Source organism: Leucoraja erinacea, chromosome 19 (genome assembly GCF_028641065.1).
Source record: "Leucoraja erinacea ecotype New England chromosome 19, Leri_hhj_1, whole genome shotgun sequence".
NCBI classification, from domain to species: Eukaryota; Metazoa; Chordata; class Chondrichthyes; order Rajiformes; family Rajidae; genus Leucoraja; species Leucoraja erinaceus.
Genome location: NC_073395.1, coordinates 19,732,302 through 19,757,821, shown reverse-complemented (window position 1 = coordinate 19,757,821; position 25,520 = coordinate 19,732,302). Strand labels below are relative to the sequence as shown.

At 39.9% G+C, this 25,520-nt stretch overlaps 1 protein-coding gene across 6 annotated transcripts in view; it reads right to left on the bottom strand.

The window, feature by feature from the left end:
* Window positions 1-25,520, bottom strand: part of ppp1r12a (protein phosphatase 1, regulatory subunit 12A) — a 125,490-nt gene that overhangs the window by 75,152 nt on the left and 24,818 nt on the right. For all 6 annotated transcript variants that reach the window (XM_055650543.1, XM_055650545.1, XM_055650544.1 and 3 more), the window contains exons 2-3: window positions 12,780-12,910; window positions 2,199-2,317 (exon numbers count right to left, since the gene is read on the bottom strand). In XM_055650543.1, coding sequence (XP_055506518.1) covers window positions 2,199-2,317; window positions 12,780-12,910 — 250 coding nt within the window. The remainder of the gene's footprint in view (window positions 1-2,198; window positions 2,318-12,779; window positions 12,911-25,520) is intronic.

Sequence of the window (25,520 nt, the reverse complement as noted above, 5' to 3'; positions counted from 1 at the left end):
CTGAGATACTCCAGCATTTTGTCCATATTTGGAAAATTGATCAATTACAACTACAAGCTTGCAAGCTCGCCAAATATTCAGAACATAGTTGTTTTCAAAACAGCTGGTCATAGAGAAAATAAACAAATTTCATTTTCCTTCTTTTCCTCCGGTCGCTTCACTCATCCACTTATGGACAGATTTGTTGGAAGGCTGAACACGATGAAGTGTCAGGGCAGGAGCACCGAGGTTCATCGTTCAGGTGGGACATAAGTACTAACACATCTGCGAAGGAACTAGAGACCTCCCTTGCAATGCAATTTTAATGTAAGCTGGGAAATATATTTAATGGACCAAATTCCTCATGATATTCTTGTTTTCCAAGGAAGCTAAAGAACAAGGGAGTGAAGTAAATTCCAACCATAGAATTGTAGAGATGCATAGCACAGTAAGGGCCCTTCGGCCCAACTCATTCATACTGGCCATGATACCTTTCTATGCTAATCCCATTTGGTCTCAATTAGGCTCCTATCCCTCTGCACCATTTCTATCCAACTCACGTTATAAATGTATCTGCCGCCAACAATACCTCTGGCAGCCCCTTCTGGGTAACCATCAATTTCTGTGTGAAAATCGGTCCCATTAGGTCTCGTCACCTTTAAATCTATCCCCTCTCACCTTAAACCTAGGCCATCTAATTTTAAATATCCCGATAACACTGCCTATCTGCCTGCACTATCTGGGCCCATCAATGTTATAGAAACCCCCATGTGGTCACCATCTAGAACCTAACATTCCATGAGAATAAACTTGGTTTATCCAATGTCTCCTTCTAAATACAGCCCTCTTATGCAATACAATACCCCAATTCTCAAACACAATGCCTCAGCCCATCAAGGCAAATATGCTAAAGACCTCCTTCAGTACCCTATCCATCAATGCTGACATTTTCAGGGAGTGAAAACCTTGCAGCACAAGATCATGTTGCAAATCAATAGTCCCAAGAGGCTCTATCATTAATTATATTAGTCTTTAGTTTTTGGTTGACCCGGGTGCGCGGCGGACGATGAGGGCGAGGAGGAACTGTCGTGAAGGGGGGAGGGGGAAGAACAATGGGGGGGGGCCGGTGTGGGAGGATCGCGTGAGGCGGGGGAGGGGGAAGAACAATGAACAACCCAGCATGGGAGAACTGCTGTGGGGGGGGTGGTGGGAACAAAGGAGGAACCGGCAGGGGCACTTTGTAACTATGTTCGCGCCGTTAATCTGGTGGCTATTTGCATATGTTGTTGAGTAGACAAGCAAAGAATTTCTGTGCCTTGTCACATGTGACAATAAAGTATTCCTTTAAAAAACCCTAAAATATATTACTTCACACCAGTGTATGAAGGAACTGCAGAAGCTGATTTACACCGCAGATAGGCATAAAATGGAGTAACTCGGCGGGACAGGCAGCATCTTTGGATAGAAGGAATGGGTGATGTTTTGGGTCGAAACCCTTCTTCAAACTAAGTTACTCTAGCATTTTGTGTCTATCTTGCTTCACACCTGTTTGGATTAAATGTCATTTGCCACAGCTCCATCCTAACTGATCTATGTCCCTTGGCATCCTTTCACAACTCTCTTTGCTATCCCACACTCAACCAATTTCTGTGTTGTCAGCAAATTTACTAATCAGTGTATGGACATTCTCATCGATATTCTGCCCATAAATAATAGCATTTGGTCTGCCGCATTCGTTCTCATTTCCGCACCCAGTTGGTGAACCTGATTTTCAGTACTCTGGATTGCCTTACAAATAACACACCACAAACGAAATGAAAGAAATAAAAACATTGCAATTTGTGCTTCAGAAACTTGCCAAATGTTGAGACGCTCAAAATCTGGCAAAAATTAAATTACAACACATCACAGCAGAATTAAATGTAATTGATGCAGATCCCCAAAGAAATCAACTGAAACTTATCCAGCAGATGCTTTCTCGTGTCTTTGACAAATAAGATAATCATTGGAAAATTTGTTCAATGGACCAAATCTGATAAAGATTTCTCAAAAGGAAAAATCTCCAAGGGAAAAAAAGCTTGCAGAAGGATTGGTTACAACGCATTTATAGGTTATTAGACTATTCAACTGTATAAATCATCCCAAATTCCAACAGTTGGCTTCGATTGAAGGTTACAAAGAAATACTGACGCAGTTTCCAACATAGTGCATTTTCTTACCTTGCCTACTAATCTCTTCCTGCAAGAGTTCTTCCATGGCTTCCTCTTCAGCTATATCTAATGGAGTCTCTCCTTCACTGTTGACTGCAGCTACATTTGCTCCACGGCTAATTAAATACCTGCAAAATGTTGTTTAAAATAAATTCTTTAGTGGAATGCACCCATTTCCATCAAAACCAAATGTTTTATTGAAGTTTTGACCCGCTCCAAGTTTAACTTTAAAAGTAGAAGTTAAAAGTTGCAGGAAAATTGCTTCTATTAATGCAAAGCTAATCATAATTCTGGAATAAATCTATTATCTTCATTTACACACAAATTGAATCTCAAATGGTAAAGCTAGCTTCCTGGTTTTGGAGAGTAGACTACATTTTATTCATAATGACATCAAAACTTTAAGAGTGTACATTTAGTTGATTACATTCATCACCAATCATCCCATGGTCATGCTTCAGCCACACCTTTGCTTTAAATACTTTTGCTCAAAATACTTTTCTTATATAGCTTAATCCATTAATATTTTGATTTCACTATAATGGCTTCTTTCCCACAGATACACCTGTTCTCGGAACTATTTTACAGCTTATCTCTTATCAGCACCCTTTCTACACAAGCTACATTTAATGGCGAGTTTTCGCAATCCTTAGCTGATGAGATAGAGTTAGGATAAGAAAAACAAGCAACAAAATACGCTGCAGGGGAAATTGCCCGAAAGGTAGAACGCTCACCAGTCCCATCAATTCCCATCACGTCAACCATCCTTTTTTCCCACAGATAGGTTACCTGGCCTGCTGAGTTGCTCCAGCATTTTGTATCTATCTTTGGTGTAAACCAACATCTGCAGTTCCTTCAATCAAGCTGAAAAAGGGCCCCGACCCAAAACGTCACCTATCCATGTTCTCCAGAGATGCCTGACCTGTTAAGTTACTCCAGCGCTTGGTTTATTTTTATTTCCCCCCTTGTTATTTTCTCTTCCCTCAAAATCTGTCCCCTTGGACAGCACTCAATTTTGTATTGACCAATAATCTTGCCTGAATTCAAATTGAAGAAATTAACCCATTGCAAATTATATATGACCAGGTTTGCAACTTGGCATCGTGCTTTTACAGTTATGGCTCAGATGACAACACTGTCTTTAAGTCACTGGACTAACGTGCCAAGTAACTGCTACACCAAGCCACCCCTGTGAATAAGACATTACACCAAGGACCTCTGCTTTCTCAACAGGATGCAAAAAATCTCATGACAACACTATTAAAATAGTTATCGTTTGTTCGTGCCAATATTTATCTCTTTCTCTGACAACACTATAAACAAATTATCTTGTCAGAGTCATATGACTGTGGGAAACTGCTGCAGGCCAGCTGTCCATCATATTTCCTATACTTCACTGTAATGACAAACCTAACCAATTTCATTAGCTGTTGGAACAGCCAATCTTTTTTTAATCATGTATCCAGAGTTACCACACTAATTCTACACTTCACTCGAGAGCATTTCAGATTACTTCTTCACAACAATGCAATGTTCTGCAGGAACTTAAATCTCAATGGAATTGCCAATAACAGTGATTTTTCATAAATTCACAAGTTATAGGAGCAGAATGAGACCATTTAACCCATCAAGTCTACTCCGCCATTCAATCGTGTCAATCTCCACCGTAAAGTTATCCATCCGTCTGTGACAATGAATTCCACAGATTCACTATTCTCTCTGACTAAAGAAATTTGACCTAGAGCTTAAACACTTACAATTATATTATTCTGAACAAAGGTCTCAACCCGAAACATCGCCCACTCCTTCTATCCGGAGATGCTGCCTGTCCCGCTAAGTTATTCCAGCATTTTGTGGCTATATTATTTTTAATGCTGGCAGCTGGTGCACCCAATCACTGTACACAATTAGGGTGAAGTGCTCCAGCTTTGTTTCCGTAACACAGAAAGACGTTACAAAATAAGGCAGACAAAACGTGATGCCAATCACTGACAACTTAAATACTGAAAGAGAATTGTACCATAAGAGCACATTTAAGGATCCCATCTACACTTTTGTTTGGTGCTCTACAAATTTGTGCCACTGTCTTAACCGAGTCATGTATGTAACAGCTCAGTCATTTATGTAACAAAATTATTTTTAAATATCACACCTCCCCAGGCTCCTGTCTACATTCTGCTACAGCACAAAAACCTCTCCTAGAAATGGTCTTTGTGGATGACACTTGGAGATACTATTAAATCGACAGAAGTACCATGGTAACTGGCCCAAAAATACAGATCCTAATAAACTTTTCAAAACTACTCAGCGGGACATCTGAAGCTGCATACCTGACTAATAACCCTTGAGTAGTCATTTTCTTTTCTTCCATCTTATCAACAATTCAGTCAACACATGCACGACAGTGAATGTCATTATCCTCTCTGCCCTTCAAAAGGTCACTAATCTAAGCTCCTGCAACAGGTTTTAATAGCAAGTAAGGTTGAGATCAGCGTCCAAATGATTCGCCACCACACAGCTGCTCCCATGCACACATCCAAAATATGTCCTTGTATAGTACGTTCCTAAACCTGTCTTAATTTCGGCACCCACTCCAACGTCAATCTCAAAACCTGTTCTTTATGTTCTTTTTTTCTTAATAGCTTGATTGGAGTAGTTTTATTTGAATTGTCTGTTTAGTTTATTTCATTGAATTTTGCATTTGTTAATGGTGAAGAATGGGGGTAGGACTTGACAAGCATAGGCTTCTTCCTATCCCTTTTCGAACGAGTCTAATGTGTATTATGTTGAAATTGGCTATTCATTTTTTTAATTTATGTATGTACATATATGTTATGTATATGTGTATGTGTGTATATGTGTGTGTATATATGTACATGTATATGTATGTATGTGTGTATGTATATATATATGTATATATATAATTTTCCTTTTATTTATTCATTCTCATCTTTTCTTTTCCTTTTTTTTTTAATCGTTCGAAATAAAAGATAGAAACATAGAAATTAGGTGCAGGAGTAGGCCATTCGGCCCTTCGAGCCTGCACCGCCATTCAATATGATCATGGCTGATCATCCAGCTCAGTATCCCGTACCTGCCTTCTCTCCATACCCTCTGATCCCCTTAGCCACAAGGGCCACATCTAATTCCCTCTTAAATATAGCCAATGAACTGGCCTCGTCTACCCTCTGTGGCAGAGAGTTCCAGAGATTCACCACTCTCTGTGTGAAAAAAGTTCTTCTCATCTCGGTTTTAAAGGATTTCCCCCTTATCCTTAAGCGGTGACCCCTTGTCCTGGACTTCCCCAACATCGGGAGCAATCTTCCTGCATCTAGCCTGTCCAACCCCTTTAAGAATTTTGTAAGTTTCTATAAGATCCACTCTCAATCTCCTAAATTCCAGAGAGTATAAACCAAGTCTATCCAGTCTTTCTTCATAAGGCAGTCCTGACATCCCAGGAATCAGTCTGGTGAACCTTCTCTGCACTCCCTCTATGGCAATAATGTACTTCCTCAGATTTGGAGACCAAAACTGTACGCAATACTCCAGGTGTGGTCTCACCAAGACCCTGTACAACTGCAGTAGAACCTCCCTGCGCCTATACTCAAATCCTTTTATTAAGATATCATTCATTCAAAATATATCATTCATTCATTCATTCATAATAAACATGAAAACAGGTCCACCGCTGCTTTTCAATAGACAATAGATAATAGGTGCAGGAGTAGGCCATTTGGCCCTTCGACCAAGCACCGCCATTCAATGTGATCATGGCTGATCATCTACAATTAGTACCTCGTTCCTGCCTTCTCCCCATATCCCCTGTCTCCGCTAACTTTAAGAGCTCTCTCGTAAAAGTATCTAGAGAACCGGTCTCCACTGCCCTCTGAGGCAGAGAATTCCACAAACAACTCTCTGTGAGAAAAAGTGTTTCCTCGTCTCCGTTCTAAATGGCTTACCCCTTATTTTTAAACTGTGGCCCCTGGTTCTGGGCTCCCCCAACATCAGGAACATTTTCCAGCACCTTTGGTTTTGTTCTGCCAGATCATCCGAGGTCACGGCCTCCGAGGGGAGTCCAATGGTACTGGAACGGTCCATCTAGGACGCCAGGAGGCCGAGATTCTGGCCCGCAAAGTCAGCCGTAGAAGTCGACTGTGCAAATGGATCAGCCAGCTCAGGCCGCCCGGAGTTCCAAAACTCTAACCGCAGGGGGCAAATTTGACCTACGGATCAGCCAAGGAAGTCCCAATGAGGTTGAGATCAGTCGCCTCACCCGGCTTAGGCACCACATTTTCAGGGGTACTTCTGGGAGGATTTCAAGTGTGCTCTCCTAATTTGTCCGGTCTAAAGGAGGTGCTGGACCACCAGTTGTCAGAAAATCAGTGGTGGACCTGTACTTTACAGGAGGTACAAAGACTAAGAACTTCGAGAACAACAGTACAGGGAGAAAAGAAATCCAGTACGCTCCCTCTGCACACATCAATCAAAGAATCTTTGAACCTACTACAGAAGTCAGATTACTAGCAACTTGCTTGGCAAATTCCTTCGGCCCACCAAGTCTACATCGACCAGTAATCACCCATACATTAGCACTATCGGAAACAAACAAGGGACAATTTACAATTTTACCAAAGCCTATTAACCTAGAAACCTACACGTCTTTAGAGTGTCGATGAAAACCAGAGCACCCGGAGAAAACCCAAGCGATCACAGGGAGAACGTGCAAACTCCTTAGAGACAGCACTCTTAGTCAGGATCGAACTGGGGTCACAGGCACTATAAGGCAGCAACTCTACCGCTGCGCCATTATTCTTCCACATAGTGATTTTAGGACAATTCTTTGAACATAATACAATATCTATCAATGCAGGCTGGGTTATACAAGGGCTCTGTTCCCGAGAATCTCCTGAGACAATTTATTTCCAAGAGAAAAACATTCACTTTCTGCGGTTATCCATATCGTGTCACTCTGCATGCACTTGCTATAATTCTTACATTTCATTGAATTACCACCTAAAAATCACCCATACTTAATCTAATGCATTATGCTTATCTCAGTTTTAATGAACAACATGAAATATTATCCTCTCTGCCCTTCAAAATGTCACTAATCTAGCTCGAAAAATTATTTGAAACTGCATGTGGGAAAATTGCATAAAGTTGGATTTCTGTAATAAGCGAGTTCGGTATTCTGAAAAACGCAAGGAATCATGGGATTTGTAAAAGGCCACCTGTGATAACATTCTCGGCAACTGTGCTGCTGCCAGTATTCTTCTCTGCGCAGGCTGTAATCCTGGGCCACCACTGCTCCAGGCCAGTGTTGTGTCAGTCCAGGGTCTCCGGCCGCCCCCGGACATGGATGGGACACTCGGGAGGGTACAGGGACAGTCAAGAAGCAATTCAACATTGCTTGCAGCACCGGAGACCCGGGGCTCGATCCTGACTACAGCTGAAACGCAGGTCTGTATACATGCAGCAGCACAACTGCCGAGAATGTTTATTGCGAGTGACCTATGACCTGGGCATGCGCAGTCAGACTACCGAACTCGCTTATTCAGATCACTGACGGCACAGAGCCCCTGAGTGGTATATGCAGGAAAATGGGATTTGTTGAAATTGGGCATCTTGGTCAGAATAGTTGGGCTGAATGGCCTGCTTCCGTGCTATTTGACTAAGGATAAAAAGAGCCAGTTTCACTCAAAATTAAAGCAGTTGAAACACTTTGGCAGCGTAAGTAAATGCACTGAATACTTCAGGGCTGGTGGTCAGTTAGATGTTCCCCTTCCACAGATGCTGCCTGATCTGCTCAGAATATACTGAACATTTGGCTTCCTAGCATTTGCCTTTTAGTATCAGTTTCCCCCAATTGTAAGTGCTCCGTGACCTCACACTTACAATATAACTAGTTGTCATCTATTTAAGGAGTGCGATTAAAACATTTAAAAACTTTAGTCTTGTTATTTTGTATGCCAAAATAATTTCTTGGGTCTGTAAGCATCTGCCCTAAGTCAAGAGAGGTTCCCTGGGTTAAAAAAAATCTTCTGCCAATGCTTAAAAGGTTGTGAGCTGGCTTAGTTCCAAGTTAGAACAACCAAAGGCCTATTATGGTTGTCATTTTCAGAGTTAGTCCATTCTTCATTACATCACAGGCAACATGAAACATGCAGAAAAGATAGCTGTTTTAAGGAATCTAGTTTGCTCCAAATACATATCGCGGCATCAGGTTTATGTTGCTAACTCCTAGCAGAGCCATAAATGTAGACCATTGGACTTTTAAATACAACATTAGGAAACAATTTGCAAGAGCCTGCAGCTGCTGAACAGTAATCCTGAAGTGATATTATATATATATATATATAAATAACTACGACAAAAATGTAGATGGCCTGATTAGTAATTGTGCAGACAACACAAAAATTGGCAGTTGTGGAGAGTAAAAAGATTCTCAAAAAATACAGCAAGATATAGATCGGTCACAGAAAAGGGCAGATGGAATTTAAGCTGTTGTCCGATGGAAGGGCAAATGTAAGGGGAATGTATATAGTAGGACCTTAAGACCATTTATGTGTAGAGAGATCTTGGGATCCAAGTCCACTGCTCTCAGAAAGTGGCAACAGAATGAGATATGGTGGTCTAGAAAGAATATTGCATGTCTGCCTTCATTTATTGGGCATCGAATAAAAATGTCAGAAAGTTATGTTATAGGTGTAGAACACTTGGGTTAGGCAGTTATTGAGTGGATTTTTGATCGCCCATTACAGGAAGGATGTTGAGGCATTGGGGAGCAGAAGCCCTCCCCTGGGTCCGGGTCTTTACTGTTCTGTGGTCTTATGTTCTAAGGTGATGCATTTATGCACTACAGCAGAACAAGCAGCAGACCAGCTGGCCCTTCGAGCCGGCTCTGCAGTTAAGATCATGGAGGATTCTGCCTTAGCCTCAACACTACCTTCTCAAATGTTTAGGTTTATTGTCACATGCGCTGAGGTACAGTGTAAAACTTTGCTCGATCTGCTATATTTCATGCTATCCATTCAGATATAGTATACGTAAATACAATCACATCAAACTCAAGTGCAAAAGATAGAGCAAAGGGGAAAATACAAAGTTCAGAATAGAGTTCACAGCATTGTATCTCATGTAGCTCATCAGTTCTATAGACAAAGTCCTTCATTGAGGTGAATTGGACAGTACCCTACCTTGTGGAATAACCATATTTTAAATGTTGCTATTTGTACCCGCCTCAACTACTTCCTCGCGCTATTTCATTTTCAGGGTAAAATCTTTCACACAAACTGCATTTCATACAAAAATATAAAAATAATTCTAGGTCACTATTTAAAACACAGAAATTCTTCCCATGTCACCATTATTTATCCCACAATATTCACCAACATTACTACATATATGGTGTGTGACCTATCCAGACTATTTACATAGCCATGGCTCCCACCCTTCAAATATTTCCTGCTTTTAAAATGTTTCTGCTCTTTTAAAACAAGAAAAGGCACATCTTTGTGCAAGGTTCCCCCTACTGTATATCAAAGAAAGACAATCAGATGATTATCACAAACCTCTCCAGTCCTGCTTCACCTGTTACACAGAAAAGTATGTTGCAATCTGTTCCATTGGCCAGATCCACGTTGTCAATAATGTGGATCTTGCCAATGGAGGCGATTGCAACTTATTCATGTACAAAGCAAGAAATAATTTACTTCCAAGAAATATACAAAAACTGTTTATGGAAAGACAGGGTGGGTATAATTTGAGAGGGGAACATAATTTAAAAAAACTAAATGTCAGAACAACTCTTAAAAGTATGTGAATAGCAATCTGTGGTGTGAATTTGTGGAATGGTGTGGAACAGGAGATAAAACTTAGCACAAACATAATTCAGTTTAAAAAGATGTACAAAAACACTTGTTTAAAATGATATTGGGATGAGGATAGGTGCTTGTGAGTGGGATATTTGTTATACTGATTGTATTGGGAAGGGTGATTATAGTGATGGGTTGTATATATAAGATACTGTATAGTATATGAGAGTTTTTTCTTTTCTTTTTCGTTTTTTCTTTTTTGTATGGCATTGTAAATATTTGATTAGTGTTTAAATGTAAATAATTTGGTGTACATATAGTGGCTGGTGTACATATGGTGTACATATAGCTGCTAAATTTGTATAATATAATTACAAACAGTTGAATAAGGAGTGGGAATTAATAAGCTTTGGCTTCTTCCTGTTCCTTTTTGGACACATACGATTTCATTTATTTTTAGATATTGTTTATGACACTTTATAAATATTTTTGTTTTGTTTTTTGTATGCTGTTTCACACTTGCTTTTTATTCTTTTATTCTGTTCGAAATAAATAATAAAATATGTATATATTGTTTTTAATTAATAAAAAGAGAACACCAAGCTTAATCCTTTCATTGTTCACCATGAAACCAATCCATCTACAAGTTAAACATTGAAATCTTTTGCCTTTACAAGACTAGGATTCTTCTGCCTTTTTCCTTCTGATTTTTAAAAAATGTTTAGTATATTGTCACAGATACCTGGATACAATGGAAAGCTTTTGTTCGTGTGCTATCCAGTCAAATTACCGACTATTCATGCATACAATCAAGCCATCCACAGTGCACAGATAAAGGGTACACCATTTAGTGCAAGATATAACAGTGAAGTCCGATAAAGAATGGTATATATTGAAGCTGCAGAGCTCTGTGGTGAAGGCAATGAGTATTTGGTGGATAGTGTACCTGCAAGCGGGCAATTTTATCCAAGATATTAATGAGCCCGCAAGCATTGCTGGAGCTATGCTCATCCAGGAAAGTGCTGACCTGTGCCTTTGTAGGTAGAGGATTGATTGGTATGAAGGGGAAGAGTCATTAATTGCAGGATGCTCAGCCTTCCATCTTTTTTGCGGCTAGTCCAGTTGAGTTTCTGGTCAATGGTGACCAAAGGCATTGATTAATTCATTAGTGTGCAAACATGGTTTTAAGATTTGTGCAACTTGGCATGGTTCCTTCCAAACATTAAAGGATGTTAATAACATTTGTATTTTACTAGCATGGTTTGAAAAGTCCATCCCATAAGACACATTATGATGAAATTATTGAAGGACATTCCTGAAATTTCATGTGGAAAGCTCAATGTGAAGTCGTTGGGTAGGCTATAAATAGTGGCTGCTTTGAGAAGTGGCTGAGATGTATGGTGAACAAAATCCCGCCAGTCTGAATATTGATTACAATTTTGAACTCCTGTGGGATTCTTGTGACTTCATTTCCTTTTATAGGCTGGTAAGTGTTGGATACTCAGCGCTTAATGCTTGCTTGCACTTTTACAAGATCACTGAAACTTATTTTCTCAAATTTGATGAAAGTGAATTCCATTTGCCTTGTTATTTTGCCTATTATTACATAAGTTATGGAACTAGTGAATTCCAGTTTAAGTTGGGTTTGAGAGCCGCTTAAATTTCTACGTCACCTTGAGTCAGTGTTAATTTAATGAGAACCAGAAACACCCGATGCAAATCCCACTACAAGGACTGAGTGTATACTTTGGGTTAATGAAATAAGTCACCATTTTAATAACGTTTGGCCTGATCCATTGTGGAAAGGGGCTTCAGCAACATGGTAGCATACACCCTCCTGCCCTGGATATGTATCACTGTTCCAGTGTTGGTACGGGGCAAAATCCTGAAACTCTGTCACCAACAGCAGTGTGGGAGCACCTTCACCAGACGGACTTTGGAGCTTCTCGGCCAGCATCTTATCAAGACAAATTAGGGATGGGCAATCAACGTTAACTATGCTGTTGATGCCTGGATCCCAGAAATTAAATGAAATAGGCAATTATTTGATACAAGTAATGGCGACTGAATGCAGAAAATTAATGTGTGAGAAAGAAATGCAGATGCTGGTTTAAATCAAAGGTAGACTGGAGTAACACAGCGGGTGAGGCAGTATCTCTGGAGAAAAGGAATGGGTGATGTTTCGGGTCGAGACCCTTGTTCAGACTGATGTCAGGGGATTGGGCGGGACAAAGAAAGAATGTAGTTGGACACAGTAAGACTGGTGGGAGAACTGGGAAGGGGGATAGGATAGAGAGGGAAAGCAAGGGTTACTTGAAGTTAGAGAAGTCAATGTTTATACCGCTGGGATGTAAACTACCCAAGCGAAATACGAGGTGCTGTTCCTCCAATTTGCACTGGGCCTCACACTGACAATGGAGGAGGCCCAGGACAGAAATGTAATATTGGGAATGGGAGGGGGAGTTGAAGTGCTGAGCCACCGGGAGATCAGGTAGGTTAAGACGGACTGAGCGGAGGTATTCAGTGAAACGATCGCCGAGCCTGCGTTTGGTCTCGCCAATGTAGAGATGTTGACACCTGGAACAGCGGATACTGTTGGATACTGTATTCACCTCAACTACCAGCGGATACGGTAGTTGAGGTGGAACTCCCATCCCACTTTACAATAGTTTCCACATTTGGTTCAAGGTTTGCCTCTCCGTCAGATTTTTATAATACCATATGACATTTTTAAAAAATGTGACGCAAGTTTAAAGCCGGAATGGCCAGTACTTACAGTGCTATATCGGTATATCCACAAGAGGCAGCTGCGTGTAGTGGTATCCAACCTTCATTATCTGGCTGGTTAATATTTGCAGAGTGTTCCACCAGGAATTTCACCATATCCAAATTATCATCTATACATGCCTACGAAAGATATGAAAAAAACTGTCTCAATATTTACTATAGATGGCAAAGTCAAACAAATTTAAGCACACCAACTTACAAAAATACTCTTAAACAACACCACATGCTCTTCATAAACTAAGTAAACATGGTATTAGTTTGGTAACTGTGGTCTTGGTAGAGAAACTGCATTCCTCCCTCAGTTATTTAGTTTACTTGCCAATATTTTGAATCCAGGAGTCAGATCATGCATATATTAATTTAAAAATACCAATCTCAGATTTGCAGCCCTAATTTTTCACATTCCAACTTCTCTAACTTGAACCCATATTTCCAAATGGAGAAGGAACAGTAATGAACAAATGATCAAAGCTTTGTACTCTCGGAAATCGGAGCACAGAAAGCCAAAACCGGTCAAGAACAGACTTTTAGTAATATAGATGTCAATTCATATTTTAGTCCATGACATTGCACAACACGAATAATCTTTATGAAACAGTAGTCAAGATCTTAAGGATATTCAAAACAGTTAATGGTCATTATCACTCAACTTGCACAAACACTCTTCAGAGAAAAGGTTTTGCCAAGCTATTTGAGAAAAAGCAGTGCCATGACGCATCCTACAAAAATAACTCAATCTAGTGAGTGGAGTGAGATTTGTATTGCAAAGTTTTATAAATCGGTTCTATGTGGGGTATAAAACGCTGCAATAGAAAAAAGGGAGCAAGACTATATTCAACACTCAAAATGTTTCAAATTGTCAATATGTAAATATTTAGTGCTCATTTTACTATTGGAACAGATGCCACTGTCATACTTTAGTACGGTAACCAAGGCAAACTGACCAGAGATTGAGGATCACCAACAGGTGGACAGAGAGGAAGGGAGGGATAACAGGCAGGAGGTGGGAGACCAAAAAGCGGATTGAAAGATGTAGGGAGATGGATAAGCGGAGGGGGGAAGAAGGGGGAGAAAGGCCAATAAGCGGATAGGTGAAGTAACCATGGTATTATAATGGCGATATCCTACTCTGTTTTCCCAGGGATTTGTCAACCCCAAGAGCAGAGGCAAAGATCAAGCTCTGTGCCAAACAACTAGCACCAGTCTACACAGACATTTTCAATCGGTCCCTGTAAACCTGCACTGTCCCTGCCTGTTTCAAAGTCTCCACTATTGTTCCCCTATCCAAAAAGCCAAGGATTACTGGTCTTAATGACTACATGCCTGTCGCACTGACATCTGTAATCATGAAGACCCTTGAAAGACTTGTGCTGGCTTACCTGAAAAATATCTCAAGTGGACCCCCTGCAGTTTGCATACCGGGCAAATAGATCAGTGGATGACGCAGTCAACCTCGGCCTGCACTTCATCCTCCAGCACCTAGATCGCCAGGGGACCTATGCAAGGATTTTGTTTATGGATTTTAGCTCTGCAATCAACACCATTGTGCCAGATCTACTACACTCCAAACTCTCCAAGTTGACTGTGCCTGAACCCCTCAGTCAGTGGATCACCAACATCCTGACAGACAGGAAGCAGAATGTGAGGCTGGGAAAGCACATCTCGGACCTGCAGACCCTCTGCATAGGAGCACCGCAAAGCTGCGTACTCTCCCCTCTCCTTTACTCTCTCTACACCAACGACTGCACCTCCACAGACTCCTCTGTCAAGTTTCTCAAGTTTGCGGACGACACAACCCTGATTGGACTGATCCAGGATGGGGAGGAATCTGCCTACAGACAGGATGAGACGCAGCTGGTGTCCTGGTGCCTTCGTAACATGGAGCTCAATGCTCTTAAGACGGTGGAAATAGTTGTAGACTATAGGAGTCCCACTCACCATCAACAACACCGCCGTCACATCTGTGGAGGCATTTAAGTTCTTTGGAACCATCATCTCCAGGGACCTTAAATGGGGGGGCCACCATCAACTCTACAGTCAAAAAGACCCAACAGAGGATGTACTTCTGGTGGCAGCTGAGAAAACACAATCTGCCATAGGCAATATTGGCCCAGTTTAATACAGCCATCATAGAGTCTGTCCTCGCCTTCTCCATCATGGTCTGGTTTGGCTCAGCCACCAAGCACGACATCCGGAGGCTTCATTGTTCGATCGGCCGAGAAGGTTGTTGGCTGCAACCTTCCCCCCATCGACAAACTGTACACTGCAAGGGCCAGGAAGAGACCATGTAAGATCATCTCTGATTCCTCTCACCCTAGTCACAAACTCTTTGAAGCACTTCCCTCTGGAAGGTGACTCTGCACTGTCATAGACGCCACAGCCAGACATAAAAACGGCTTTTTTTCCACGAGCAGTAGCTCTACTCAACAGCCAAAGGTCTATAGCCGCCATTTGTTTTGGTATTTTATATAATTGGTCACATGTTTAAATTAATGTTTTATTTTTAATTATCTACTGTATATCGTGTTGTTACTTGCGAGAAAAGCACCAAAGCAAATTCCATTTATTTATACATATTTGGCTTATAAAATTTATTCAATTCAATTCAAGATGTTCCCCGTGGAAATTATTTTTCAAGCTTTTCCACACTAAGAACCTGAGAATTGTCTATAGACGAGATCAATCAACATACAAGTCTTCCAACCTTTCTTAGAATGCAATGCATAGCTCCAAATTATACTTACAGTCCTTGACCAGCTTTGACAATAGAAATATCACAGGAAAGGCAGCTTTAACTTGAACTTCTCGCATCTCTAAAGTAATTAAAAATTAGTTCCACTCTCACAAATTTGCTCTTAGTGTGGCTGAACTGTAAACAAAGCTGTAACAGTTATTTAGTTGGCTGAGAAGCCTGAATTAAAACGCCACTTAGTTGTTTTCTCCAGGTGGCTCTTGGTGGCTTTCCGAAATGAACCATTTCTTAAATTTAACAAATCTCTGTTAACATAGAAACATAGAAAATAGGTGCAGGAGTAGGCCATTCGGCCCTTCGAGCCTGCACCGCCATTCAATATGATCATGGCTGATCATCCAACTCAGTATCGGGTACCTTCCTTCTCTCCATACCCCCTGATCCCTTTAGCCACAAGGGCCACATCTAACTCCCTCTTAAATATAGCCAATGAACTGGCCTCAACTACCTTCTGTGGCAGAGAATTCCAGAGATTCACCACTCTGTGTGAAAAATGTTTTTCTCATCTCGGTCCTAAAAGATTTCCCCCTTATCCTTAAACTGTGATCCCTTGTTCTGGACTTCCCCAACATCGGGAACAATCTTCCTGTATCTAGCCTGTCCAACCCCTTATGAATTCTGTAAGTTTCTATAAGATCCCTCCTCTGACATACCACAATAAATTTTTCAAAGCACGTTTTAGATGAATTTACATCTGCCTGTAATTCTTGATTAGTTGGCATACTACTGCACTCAGTTAGAATAGGTTGCAAATACTTTGTTCCTTGTTTTTGCCAATGATTTTGCAAACCGTAGCTGTTAATGTAAGAAACATCTAATACTTTTATTCTTTTGATCTTTAAATACATTTAATCAAGTTAAATTAACAAGAGTATGATTATGTTACTATGCTCTATTCAAAAACACAGTGCAATGCAGAATTCACAGACGGAAGTAAAGATGTTTTTTGGTTAACCAAATTAAAGTGTTGTCAAGAGCATGGATATTTGAACCTCACTTTGGAAACACGGTAATCAAAAACATTTAGGAGAAAAATGAGCAATGTAAAGAGTATTTATGGCTTTGAAGAGCAGTAGGACAGAAACAAGCAGAGGAAGTGGTTTACCTGGAGATATGATTAGAGATTGCAGCCCTCTCACACCTGCTTTTGTGGGGAATATCAAATGCACTGTGCTCCATTCTTCCATCAATTGCACACATTGCTAACGTTGATTTCATTTAGGCAAATATACCAAGCTATTTGGCTTTGTCAAACTGCAAAGATATTTCAAATTCAACATCCAAATTTTAAATTATTTTCCAATGTATTTAAATACATTCATGTTGCTGCTGGACAAAAATGCTGAAGAAACTCAACGGGTGAGGCAGCATCTATGGAGAGAAGGAATAGATGACATTTCGGGCCGAGACCCTTCGTCAGCTACTACCATTCTTCAACTACTGTTGCTGCTACCACACTACTGACTAATTATTCAATTTGTGAACTGAGCAATAATTGAAACATAGAAAATAGGTGCAGGAGTAGGCCATTCGGCCCTTCGAGCCTGCACCGCCATTCGATATGATCATGGCTGATCATACAACTCAGTGGGGTCAAGGAAAGAGCGTTCACGTCGCGGCCCTGTTTCAACCAATCTTTCCACCACCACGCACAAGACGCGCAAGACAGACACCATTGTGCAGATGCCGAGAAGTGTGTTCAGCTCTGGCTGAACAACTTCTAATCTTGTGTGTGGACTCGATAAGAAGAAGAATACAACTCAGTATCCCATCCCAGCCTTCTCTCCATACCCCCTGATCCCTTTAGCCACAAGGGCCACATCTAACTCCCTCTTAAATATAGCCAATGAACTGGCCTCAACTACCTTCTGTGGCAGAGAATTACACAGATTCACCACTCCCTGTGTAAAAAATGATTTTCTCATGTCAGTCCTAAAAAACTTCCCTCTTATCCTTAAACTAGTTCTGGACTTCACCAACATCAGGAATAATCTTCCTGCATCTAGCCTGTCCAACCCCTTATGAATTTTGTAAGTTTCCATAAGATCCCCCCTCAATCTTCTAAAATTGTGTTCCCAAATTTCAGAAGTTAGAGCAGACCTCAAGTACATACTGACCGAAATATAAACATTTATTTCAAATTGATAATTGGAATTACAAGCGTTGCCATTTTTAAAGGAAATTATAACTTTCACTACTTTTTTTCAAAATTCATAACACAATTTCTTTAATGTAACCAATTAAATTCCTTCAATAACGCTCCATTTTCTTCTGTGGCAAACCTTGTTTTTTTTAAACAGTGACTCGTAAGTTCTCAATTCTACCACAAAGTTCTTCACATCCATCTTGTCAAGACCCCTCTGGATCTTTTATCTTCTATCTTCATCTCTCGCTCTTTATTCCAGTATATACAAACATAGACCAGCCAACCTCTCCTCAGAAGACAACCCGTCTATTCCAGATATCTGCTTGTGTAGGAATAAACTGCAGATGTTGGTTTACATCAAAGATAGACACAAAATGCTCGAGTAACTCAGCTGGTCAAAGCTGAAATCTCTGGAGAAATGGAACAGGTGACATTTCGGGTCCAGACCCTTATTCAGACAGTCAGGGAAGAGGGAAATGATTCCCACTCCCCTGGAAATCGGCTGCGATTTGTTCTGTACCTTTTCATATCTCTAGTTTCCCTCTCCTCTGACACTCAATCTGAAGAAGGGTCACGGCCCGAAACGTCACCTATTCCTTTTCTCCAGAGATGCTGTCTGACCTGCTGAGTTGCTCCAGCATTTTGAGATAATTATCTTTAATTGAAAGTGAGACCTCAGATTTACAGGTGAAACTAGGAACGTCAGCAAGGAGTGGGGGAGAATATTCAAACCCAAAACAAAGGCTAGGAAAGGGTTTCAGTGAATGAGGTCAAACAAGATGCAGTCTGGCAACATTAGATTGAAGTAGGATTTCAGATGAATGCAAACCTGCCAATCTTAAAAACCCTGTTTCAACTTGATGTGATTCTAAATATTTAATATGAAATTAAAAAATAAACAAGCTTCAAAAAGGTTCAACAAGGCAAAAATCCTCTTCCAAACCATTCCAGCAAGTGATGGAATTTGTTTAAAGGATTCTCAGCATAATCAGCTGCTGCTCTTTGTGAACCCCTCCAAAGCAAAAATAAATCTGTCCAAAAGAATCTGTATGTTTTAACATGGTGAGACAAAATTATCTTGGTCATAATGGATCATGTATTAACATGGAAAACGCTGTGTGGTAAAATCCAACAAGCTTTAAACATGAGCAAATAGGATTTTAAGGATTCAATTTTTCTGATTGAATATCTCCAAAGATATTTGGGTAACGTGGACACCATGGATTAATAATTGGTAGAACCAGGCTATTATACATATTTTACATTATTTCACTACTTACAGAAGTCTAAAGTGCAATATTTACCAAAATCAATAAGGTTGTATTTAATCACACACCCTCTCTTGAAAGGCTCATACTGTAAAGATGACAGTGCATTTATAGGTAATTTTTTAATGCTTAGCTTATATTTTTTTAATTAATTTGTAGCTTGAGCCAATTACAGCTATTTCCAGATGTGATGTACACTTCCCAATGTGGGATTTACTTGCACAGATAGATGGTATTACAACCAGATATTATCAAATTTAAAGTGCAAATGGAATTAACAAAAGTTTCTATACACTGTCGGATAATGAATGGCCTGACGCCTATCTAAAACCCACATCTTCAAACCTCCCACACAAATAATGCTCAGTTAAAAAAATGAATTGGTTTGTGAATAGGAAAATCTGAACTTTAGCATATGTAGTTTTGGAAAATAAATGACGAGTTAAAAATAATGAATCCATGCTGCCCATAACATAGGTTCTCACCATAAAAATAGGTTAACATGAAACAGAAATAACTCAAATTGTATATAGCTGACCAGCAGATGGATTAAGATGTTTGAGAAGGAACTGCAGATGCTGGAAAATCGAAGGTACACAAAAAAGCTGGAGAAACTCAGCGGGTGCAGCAGCATCTATGGAGCGAAGGAAATAGGCAACGTTTCGGGCCAAAACGCTTTTTCAGTCTGAAGAAGAGTTTTGGCCCGAAACGTTGCCTATTTCCTTTGCTCCATAGATGCTGCTGTACCCACTGAGTTTCTCCAGATGGATTAAGATAATAGTTCTTTACTGGAATTAACAACTTTACTCAGAATGCATTCTCAAACCAGTAGTAGTTTCATAGATTATCGCTTTACATTCCATGCGTTTGATGAAACTTCAGGCTGGATCCTATGTTTCAATCATCTTGGAAGTCACTCCTCAAATGTCTCAATCCATTTTCCTAATTGACAATTACAATGAATTTATAATCAGACAGAAACCACTGGGTTATTGCCGTAGTAGACTCCAACATCCGCCTTAGTAGTTTGCTATCTCAAACAGGTTATGTTTCATAATATTGTGCTAATTCCACAACAGTTCTGAAGGATAAATAGAAATGTTAATACTTATTTATTACATACATCTAGTTTATATCCTCATTGTAACTGTTCCCTTGACTACATTGTCAAATGTTAATAAATCTTCACTAGTATCTGAATACAGTTCAAATGCAAGTGTACACAATGTAAAGATTGTTTATAACTGCTTTTGGCTTTTAACCTGAAAACGTACACTTCAAGAAATACCAAGAATCAGGAGTAAATTTTGAATTAAAGAGTTAATTCACATTTGACTACACTTTGAAGGAACTGAAGGCTTTGGGTTTTTAATAAATCCCGTCTATTAAGAATTAAGAGTTTCCGAACATTTTCCTTTAAAAACGTGTCAAAATGTAGAATCAGCTCTTTCTGAAGGGATTTTTGGGGTGGGGGAGGGCAAATGACGAGAGAGAAATAATCAAGTGGAAGGAAAAGACAAATTATAATAACATTAACAATGTCTCACTAAAACAGGGTCAGATTTTGAAGCACATTTCCATGTGCTATTGTGATCATTTCATTTGAGAGTTGTGAACAATACAACTCAGAAAACCTTTGTTTAAAGACTAGGTCAAAATAATTAGAAAAATATTTCTCTACCAACACAGCAATGCACTTCTGTTGGAACTAAACTAAAAGACAAATCTCAACACTTGAAAACCAAACTCAAGTTACAAACTAGTAGGTACATTCCTTAAGGATCACTGTTCCCTTGCGCTAGTTATACTTAGTTGAATAGAAATTGGTTATGACCCAATTTATTCCCCCGGTCCCAGAAGTGGTGATGTACTGTGATCAAGGACAGAGTACTTTATTTCTTTGTGCACATAATATTATTTTTAAGTTGAAATATTCAGACACTAGCAAGGATCTTGTATTCCATTGTGCAGCTAATCTCAGAATTCCATCTGGTAGACCAAGTATAGACTGGTTATTTTCCTTGTCTCTTCATTTTCTAGTTGTAGTTGAAATGTTTCTAACTTCTGATCAAAGTTAAAGCCTTGTTGCCTCCCCTGAGTGGCTGTGGGAATGAGGTTTAAACCGTGAATACTCAGTGACAGGGTCATTAAAATATTTTGCAACAGCTACGTATTTGACTTCTTCACGTTTCAATAATCTGTCATGCTTCAGCAAATGAATAATAATAATAATAACTTTTATTTATAGAGCACTTTAAAACAACCACAGTTGCAACAAAGTGCTGAACATGACTGATCATGGACAAGAAATTATTACATAACAATACAAACATTAAACGAAGGAGTAAAAACAATAAAAATTAAAAACATTAAAAGCACTAAAAACAGGAGCAAAGTCAAGGCAACAAAAATGACTGATGAGGAATGTTAAGTATGGCTCATTTGTTTCATGCAGCTACCCCATCAAATGGCAGCAGTATTCATCCATAGATGGAGAAATATAAAAACTTGCTAACTTCAAGAGTGATAAATTGGGCATACCAGTGTAAACTTGGCCAAGTGGATTGCAAAATTTCACTACAAGAAATTTAACACAAGAAAAATATTTTGTAATTGTTTATTACCGATCTCTGGACTACTAAAATTCCTAAAGGTAAGCATGAAAGCAATTGGAAAATTGATCAGTCTGAAGAAGGGTCTTCAGTCTGAAAAACATCACCATTCCTTCTCTCCAGACATGCTGCCTGTCCCGCTGAGTTACTCCAGCATTTTGTGTCTATATTTGGAAAATTGATCAATTACAACTACAAGCTTGCAAGCTCACGAAATATTCAGAACATAGTTGCATTTAAACAGCTGGCCATGGAGAAATATAAACAACTTTCATTTTCGTTATTTCGTTATTCCAGTCGTTTCACATCCACAATGCTTTACATCAACCATCCCAAAATAGGAAAAAAACACTCATCAGGATGTGTACTCTTTACTAAGTCAAGGTTCCCAAAGTTCACAAGAATTAACTCAGTGTCATGGGAGTAATTAATTACAATGAACCAAACCAGTGTTTGAGGTAACCCATTTTAGAATGCAAAGTGACACATGCATTCTAGCATCAGACACGGTGCCAACCATATCCAATTAGCTAAATAGATTTGCTGATGAATTCTTGAGTTCTTCTGATATACTCACTGCAAGCAAAATTAATGTTCTGACATTTGCAGAGAGGAATTCTTTAATTATTGGCTTATTTCATATTTTTGTCCTTTTCACTTTTTTAACATGTTCATTGCGCTTTACAACCGAGAGATCAGTTACGGGTAAGCAACATCATTATTTTACTACTTTGCTTCGCTATTTTTGTTCAATTCTCAGTTGTCTTCAGAATTGATGCACCACAGTTGCGCTACAATGCTGACAACTATATTCAGCACTCTGTACCTTTCCCTTTAATTATTCTACTTTACCTTGACTTGATTGTATTTATGTATGGTATTTCTGATATGATTGGATAGGATTCAAAACAAAGCTTTTCACTGATCCCCAATACACAAGACAATAACAAAACTTGGCTCAAGCTTCTGACGTTATGATGGAAGGAAGGAGATTGCTGAAGCAGCTGAAGATGACAGAAACTAAAACACCGGCATGCGGAACCCCTGTGGTGATGTCAATGTGGAGAACAATCATCCCCAAGCACCTGCCTTCGTGATGGATATTACCTCAACCATTGAAGTATTTTCTTATCCAGTTCACCAGGGCTATGTCGTTTCAGTCATATGCTGGCATAATATTTAGGGAAGTTAAACTTACCTCACCTCTGGAATTCAGTTCTTCAATCATGTTTGGACTATGGCTGTAATGATATCTGGTGAAACTGTCCTGGTGAAACCAAAACTGAGCATCATGAGCTATTTGTTTTGACTAAACCCTACATGACAGCATTGTTGATATTATCCATAGTTGGGAGTGGACCAGCTGTGTCATAATTTACAAGATTGGGTGTGTCTGCTTTAGGAGCAGGATATACATGGGAATTTTTCACATTGGAGAAGAAAGCAGTGTTTTAACAGAACTCCAGCAGTGCACCTAGTTCTGGAGCACATTTTCTGTACTGCACATTTTGTGCCCAATTCCAAACACGTTTTGTTCAACCATTTATTTCTTGATTACCACAAAGAGCAAATGGAATTGGCCAAAGAATGGCTTCTGTGATGTTGAGAATCTCTGAAGCATGAAGGGAGATGACGTAACAGGAACCTACAGCTTTAATGTTATTCCGTGGTTTTAAGCTTGCTCAGCTACTCCACTGTGTGCTGTTTGGCAAACTTGTAGCCAACTGGGACAGCAGAGTGGCACAACAGTCGAGTTGCTGCCTTACAGTGGCAAAGTAAGTTCTCCCTGTGACCATGTGGCTTTTGTCTAGGTCCTCCGGTTTCCTCCCACACTCCAAAGACATATAGGTTTGTACGTTAATTGGCTTTGGTAAATGGTAAAATTGTCCCTAGTGTGTGTAGGTTAGCGTATGGAGCGATCACTAGTCGGCGTGGACTTGGTAAGCTGAAGGGCCTGTGTCCGCGTTGCATTTCTCTAGCCTAAGGTTGTGCATCCCTTAAGAAAAGGACTGTCTACTCATGGACCGTGAAGCAGCAGTCACTCCTACCAATACTTTAAGGCCAGATCATTTGCAACAAGCAGATTGGCAAGGAAGAGGTCAAGGTTTATTCTTTACTCACCATCTGCTAAAAAAACATAAAGGCAAGTGTATCTTCCAGGACTTCCAAGAAAGCTCAGTCACTTGTGGTGCTACATGACAACCAATCTTGCATACAAATCCAAGCTTCTCATAAGAAATAAATCAAAGATTGTCAGTTTATGTTACTGGATCTATAATGCAGAGGCCTGATGTACAAATTCATGGATACAAGTGCAGAGCCTCCAACAACTGCAAATTGAAGAGCCAACATCAACAATTGACCAATAGAGCCAGTAGCCTTCACTGCACAAATGATATTCAGCAAAATGAAATTTGTTATTCAAATTCAGGTGTAGCCACAGACCACAATCAATGTTTTTGATTGTTAATTGTCATTTGCAGTGGATAAACAAGTCTTTCAGTTGTGGCAAAAAAAAATATTGGAGGGCACTTCATCACAAAAACTACACTTCAAAGGGATCTGAGATTCACACTACTTGCTGAATGATATGTTATTTCTTATCTCAGAGGAGAAATCTCAAACACTAATCCAACAGCTAAAAAGATGAGCAAAACACAGAGTGCACACGAATTCAGAGGGTCAGGCAGCATTTGTGGAGGGAAATGGACAGACGATGTTTCAGGTCAGGACCCTTCTTCAGATAGATGAAGTAGAGGGAAGAAAGGTGGAGCATAAACTGACAGATGTAGGGGATGGGCGATTGACACAGATTAAGAAAGTAACCAAGGTTGGAGATGAAATGGCGACAAAGTGGAGCAGATGTGGAATTAGGTAAGGAAGATAGAGTGAATTGTAAAACAGGATGGAGGGACCGTCGGTTGAAGGGAACAGAAAGGTTGCCATAGGGTTGTAGTCTACCCAAACACAATATAGGGTGCTGTTCTTCCAGTTTGTGTGTATCTCTACTCTGGCAATGGAGGCGGCCCAGGACAGAAAGGTCAGTACGAGAATGGGAGTTAAAATGGTTAGCAATCAGGAGATCCAGCAGCTTTGGTGGACAGAGCTCAAGTACTCAGTGAAATGGTCACTTTGACTACGCTGTTGACTATGACAGGGCCATATCAAAAGCACTAAATGCAATCGACAAGATTGGAAGAGGTGCAACTTCAGTTCTCGTGTAGCCTCACTGGCAATGGAGGAGTCAGGGACAGAAGGTCAGCATGGGAATATGAAGGGCAGGGTGGGAAGATGAAACATCTATAGGTTCCCAAGAAACAGTAAAAGTGTTCAGGATTTGAGGGACCAGGCAACAAATTTTGGCCAGCTGAAAAGAAAACTGCGAGTTACTCAAGCACTGTCTTTTTTTTTTTTCAAACTAGCATCTGCAGTTCCGCGAGTCTACATTTAACACTTATATTCAACATGGGTTAAAGGATTTAGTGGCAGAAAAGTTTAGCTCCCCATCTGTAATGCGCGAGCATTCAAAGTACAATATTTGTATAGAAACATAAGCAGTTAGAGCAGTGATGATATATTGTTCCAGTGGTATGATTTCTATTGAGATATTCAAAGCTCCACCTATACCAAATGCTCATTAAGTTTTAATTTTGACCAAGGAAAAACCAAATTGGTGCCAAAATCTCCCACTAATATATCATGCCTACTCCACCATTCCTTAAAATCGTGGTTAATCTTCTTATCGTTGTGGCACTAACACACTGCTATGTTGTGAGAAATAACAATGAATGGGAAGGTAGACACAAAATGCTGGAGTAACTCAGCAGGACAGGCAGCATCTCTGGAGAGAAGGAACGGGTGATGTTTCAGAGTTGAGACCTTTCTTCAGGCACTGAAATGGGAAGCAAGGAGTATATTTCATTACAAAATCACAATTTCACCTATTTCAACA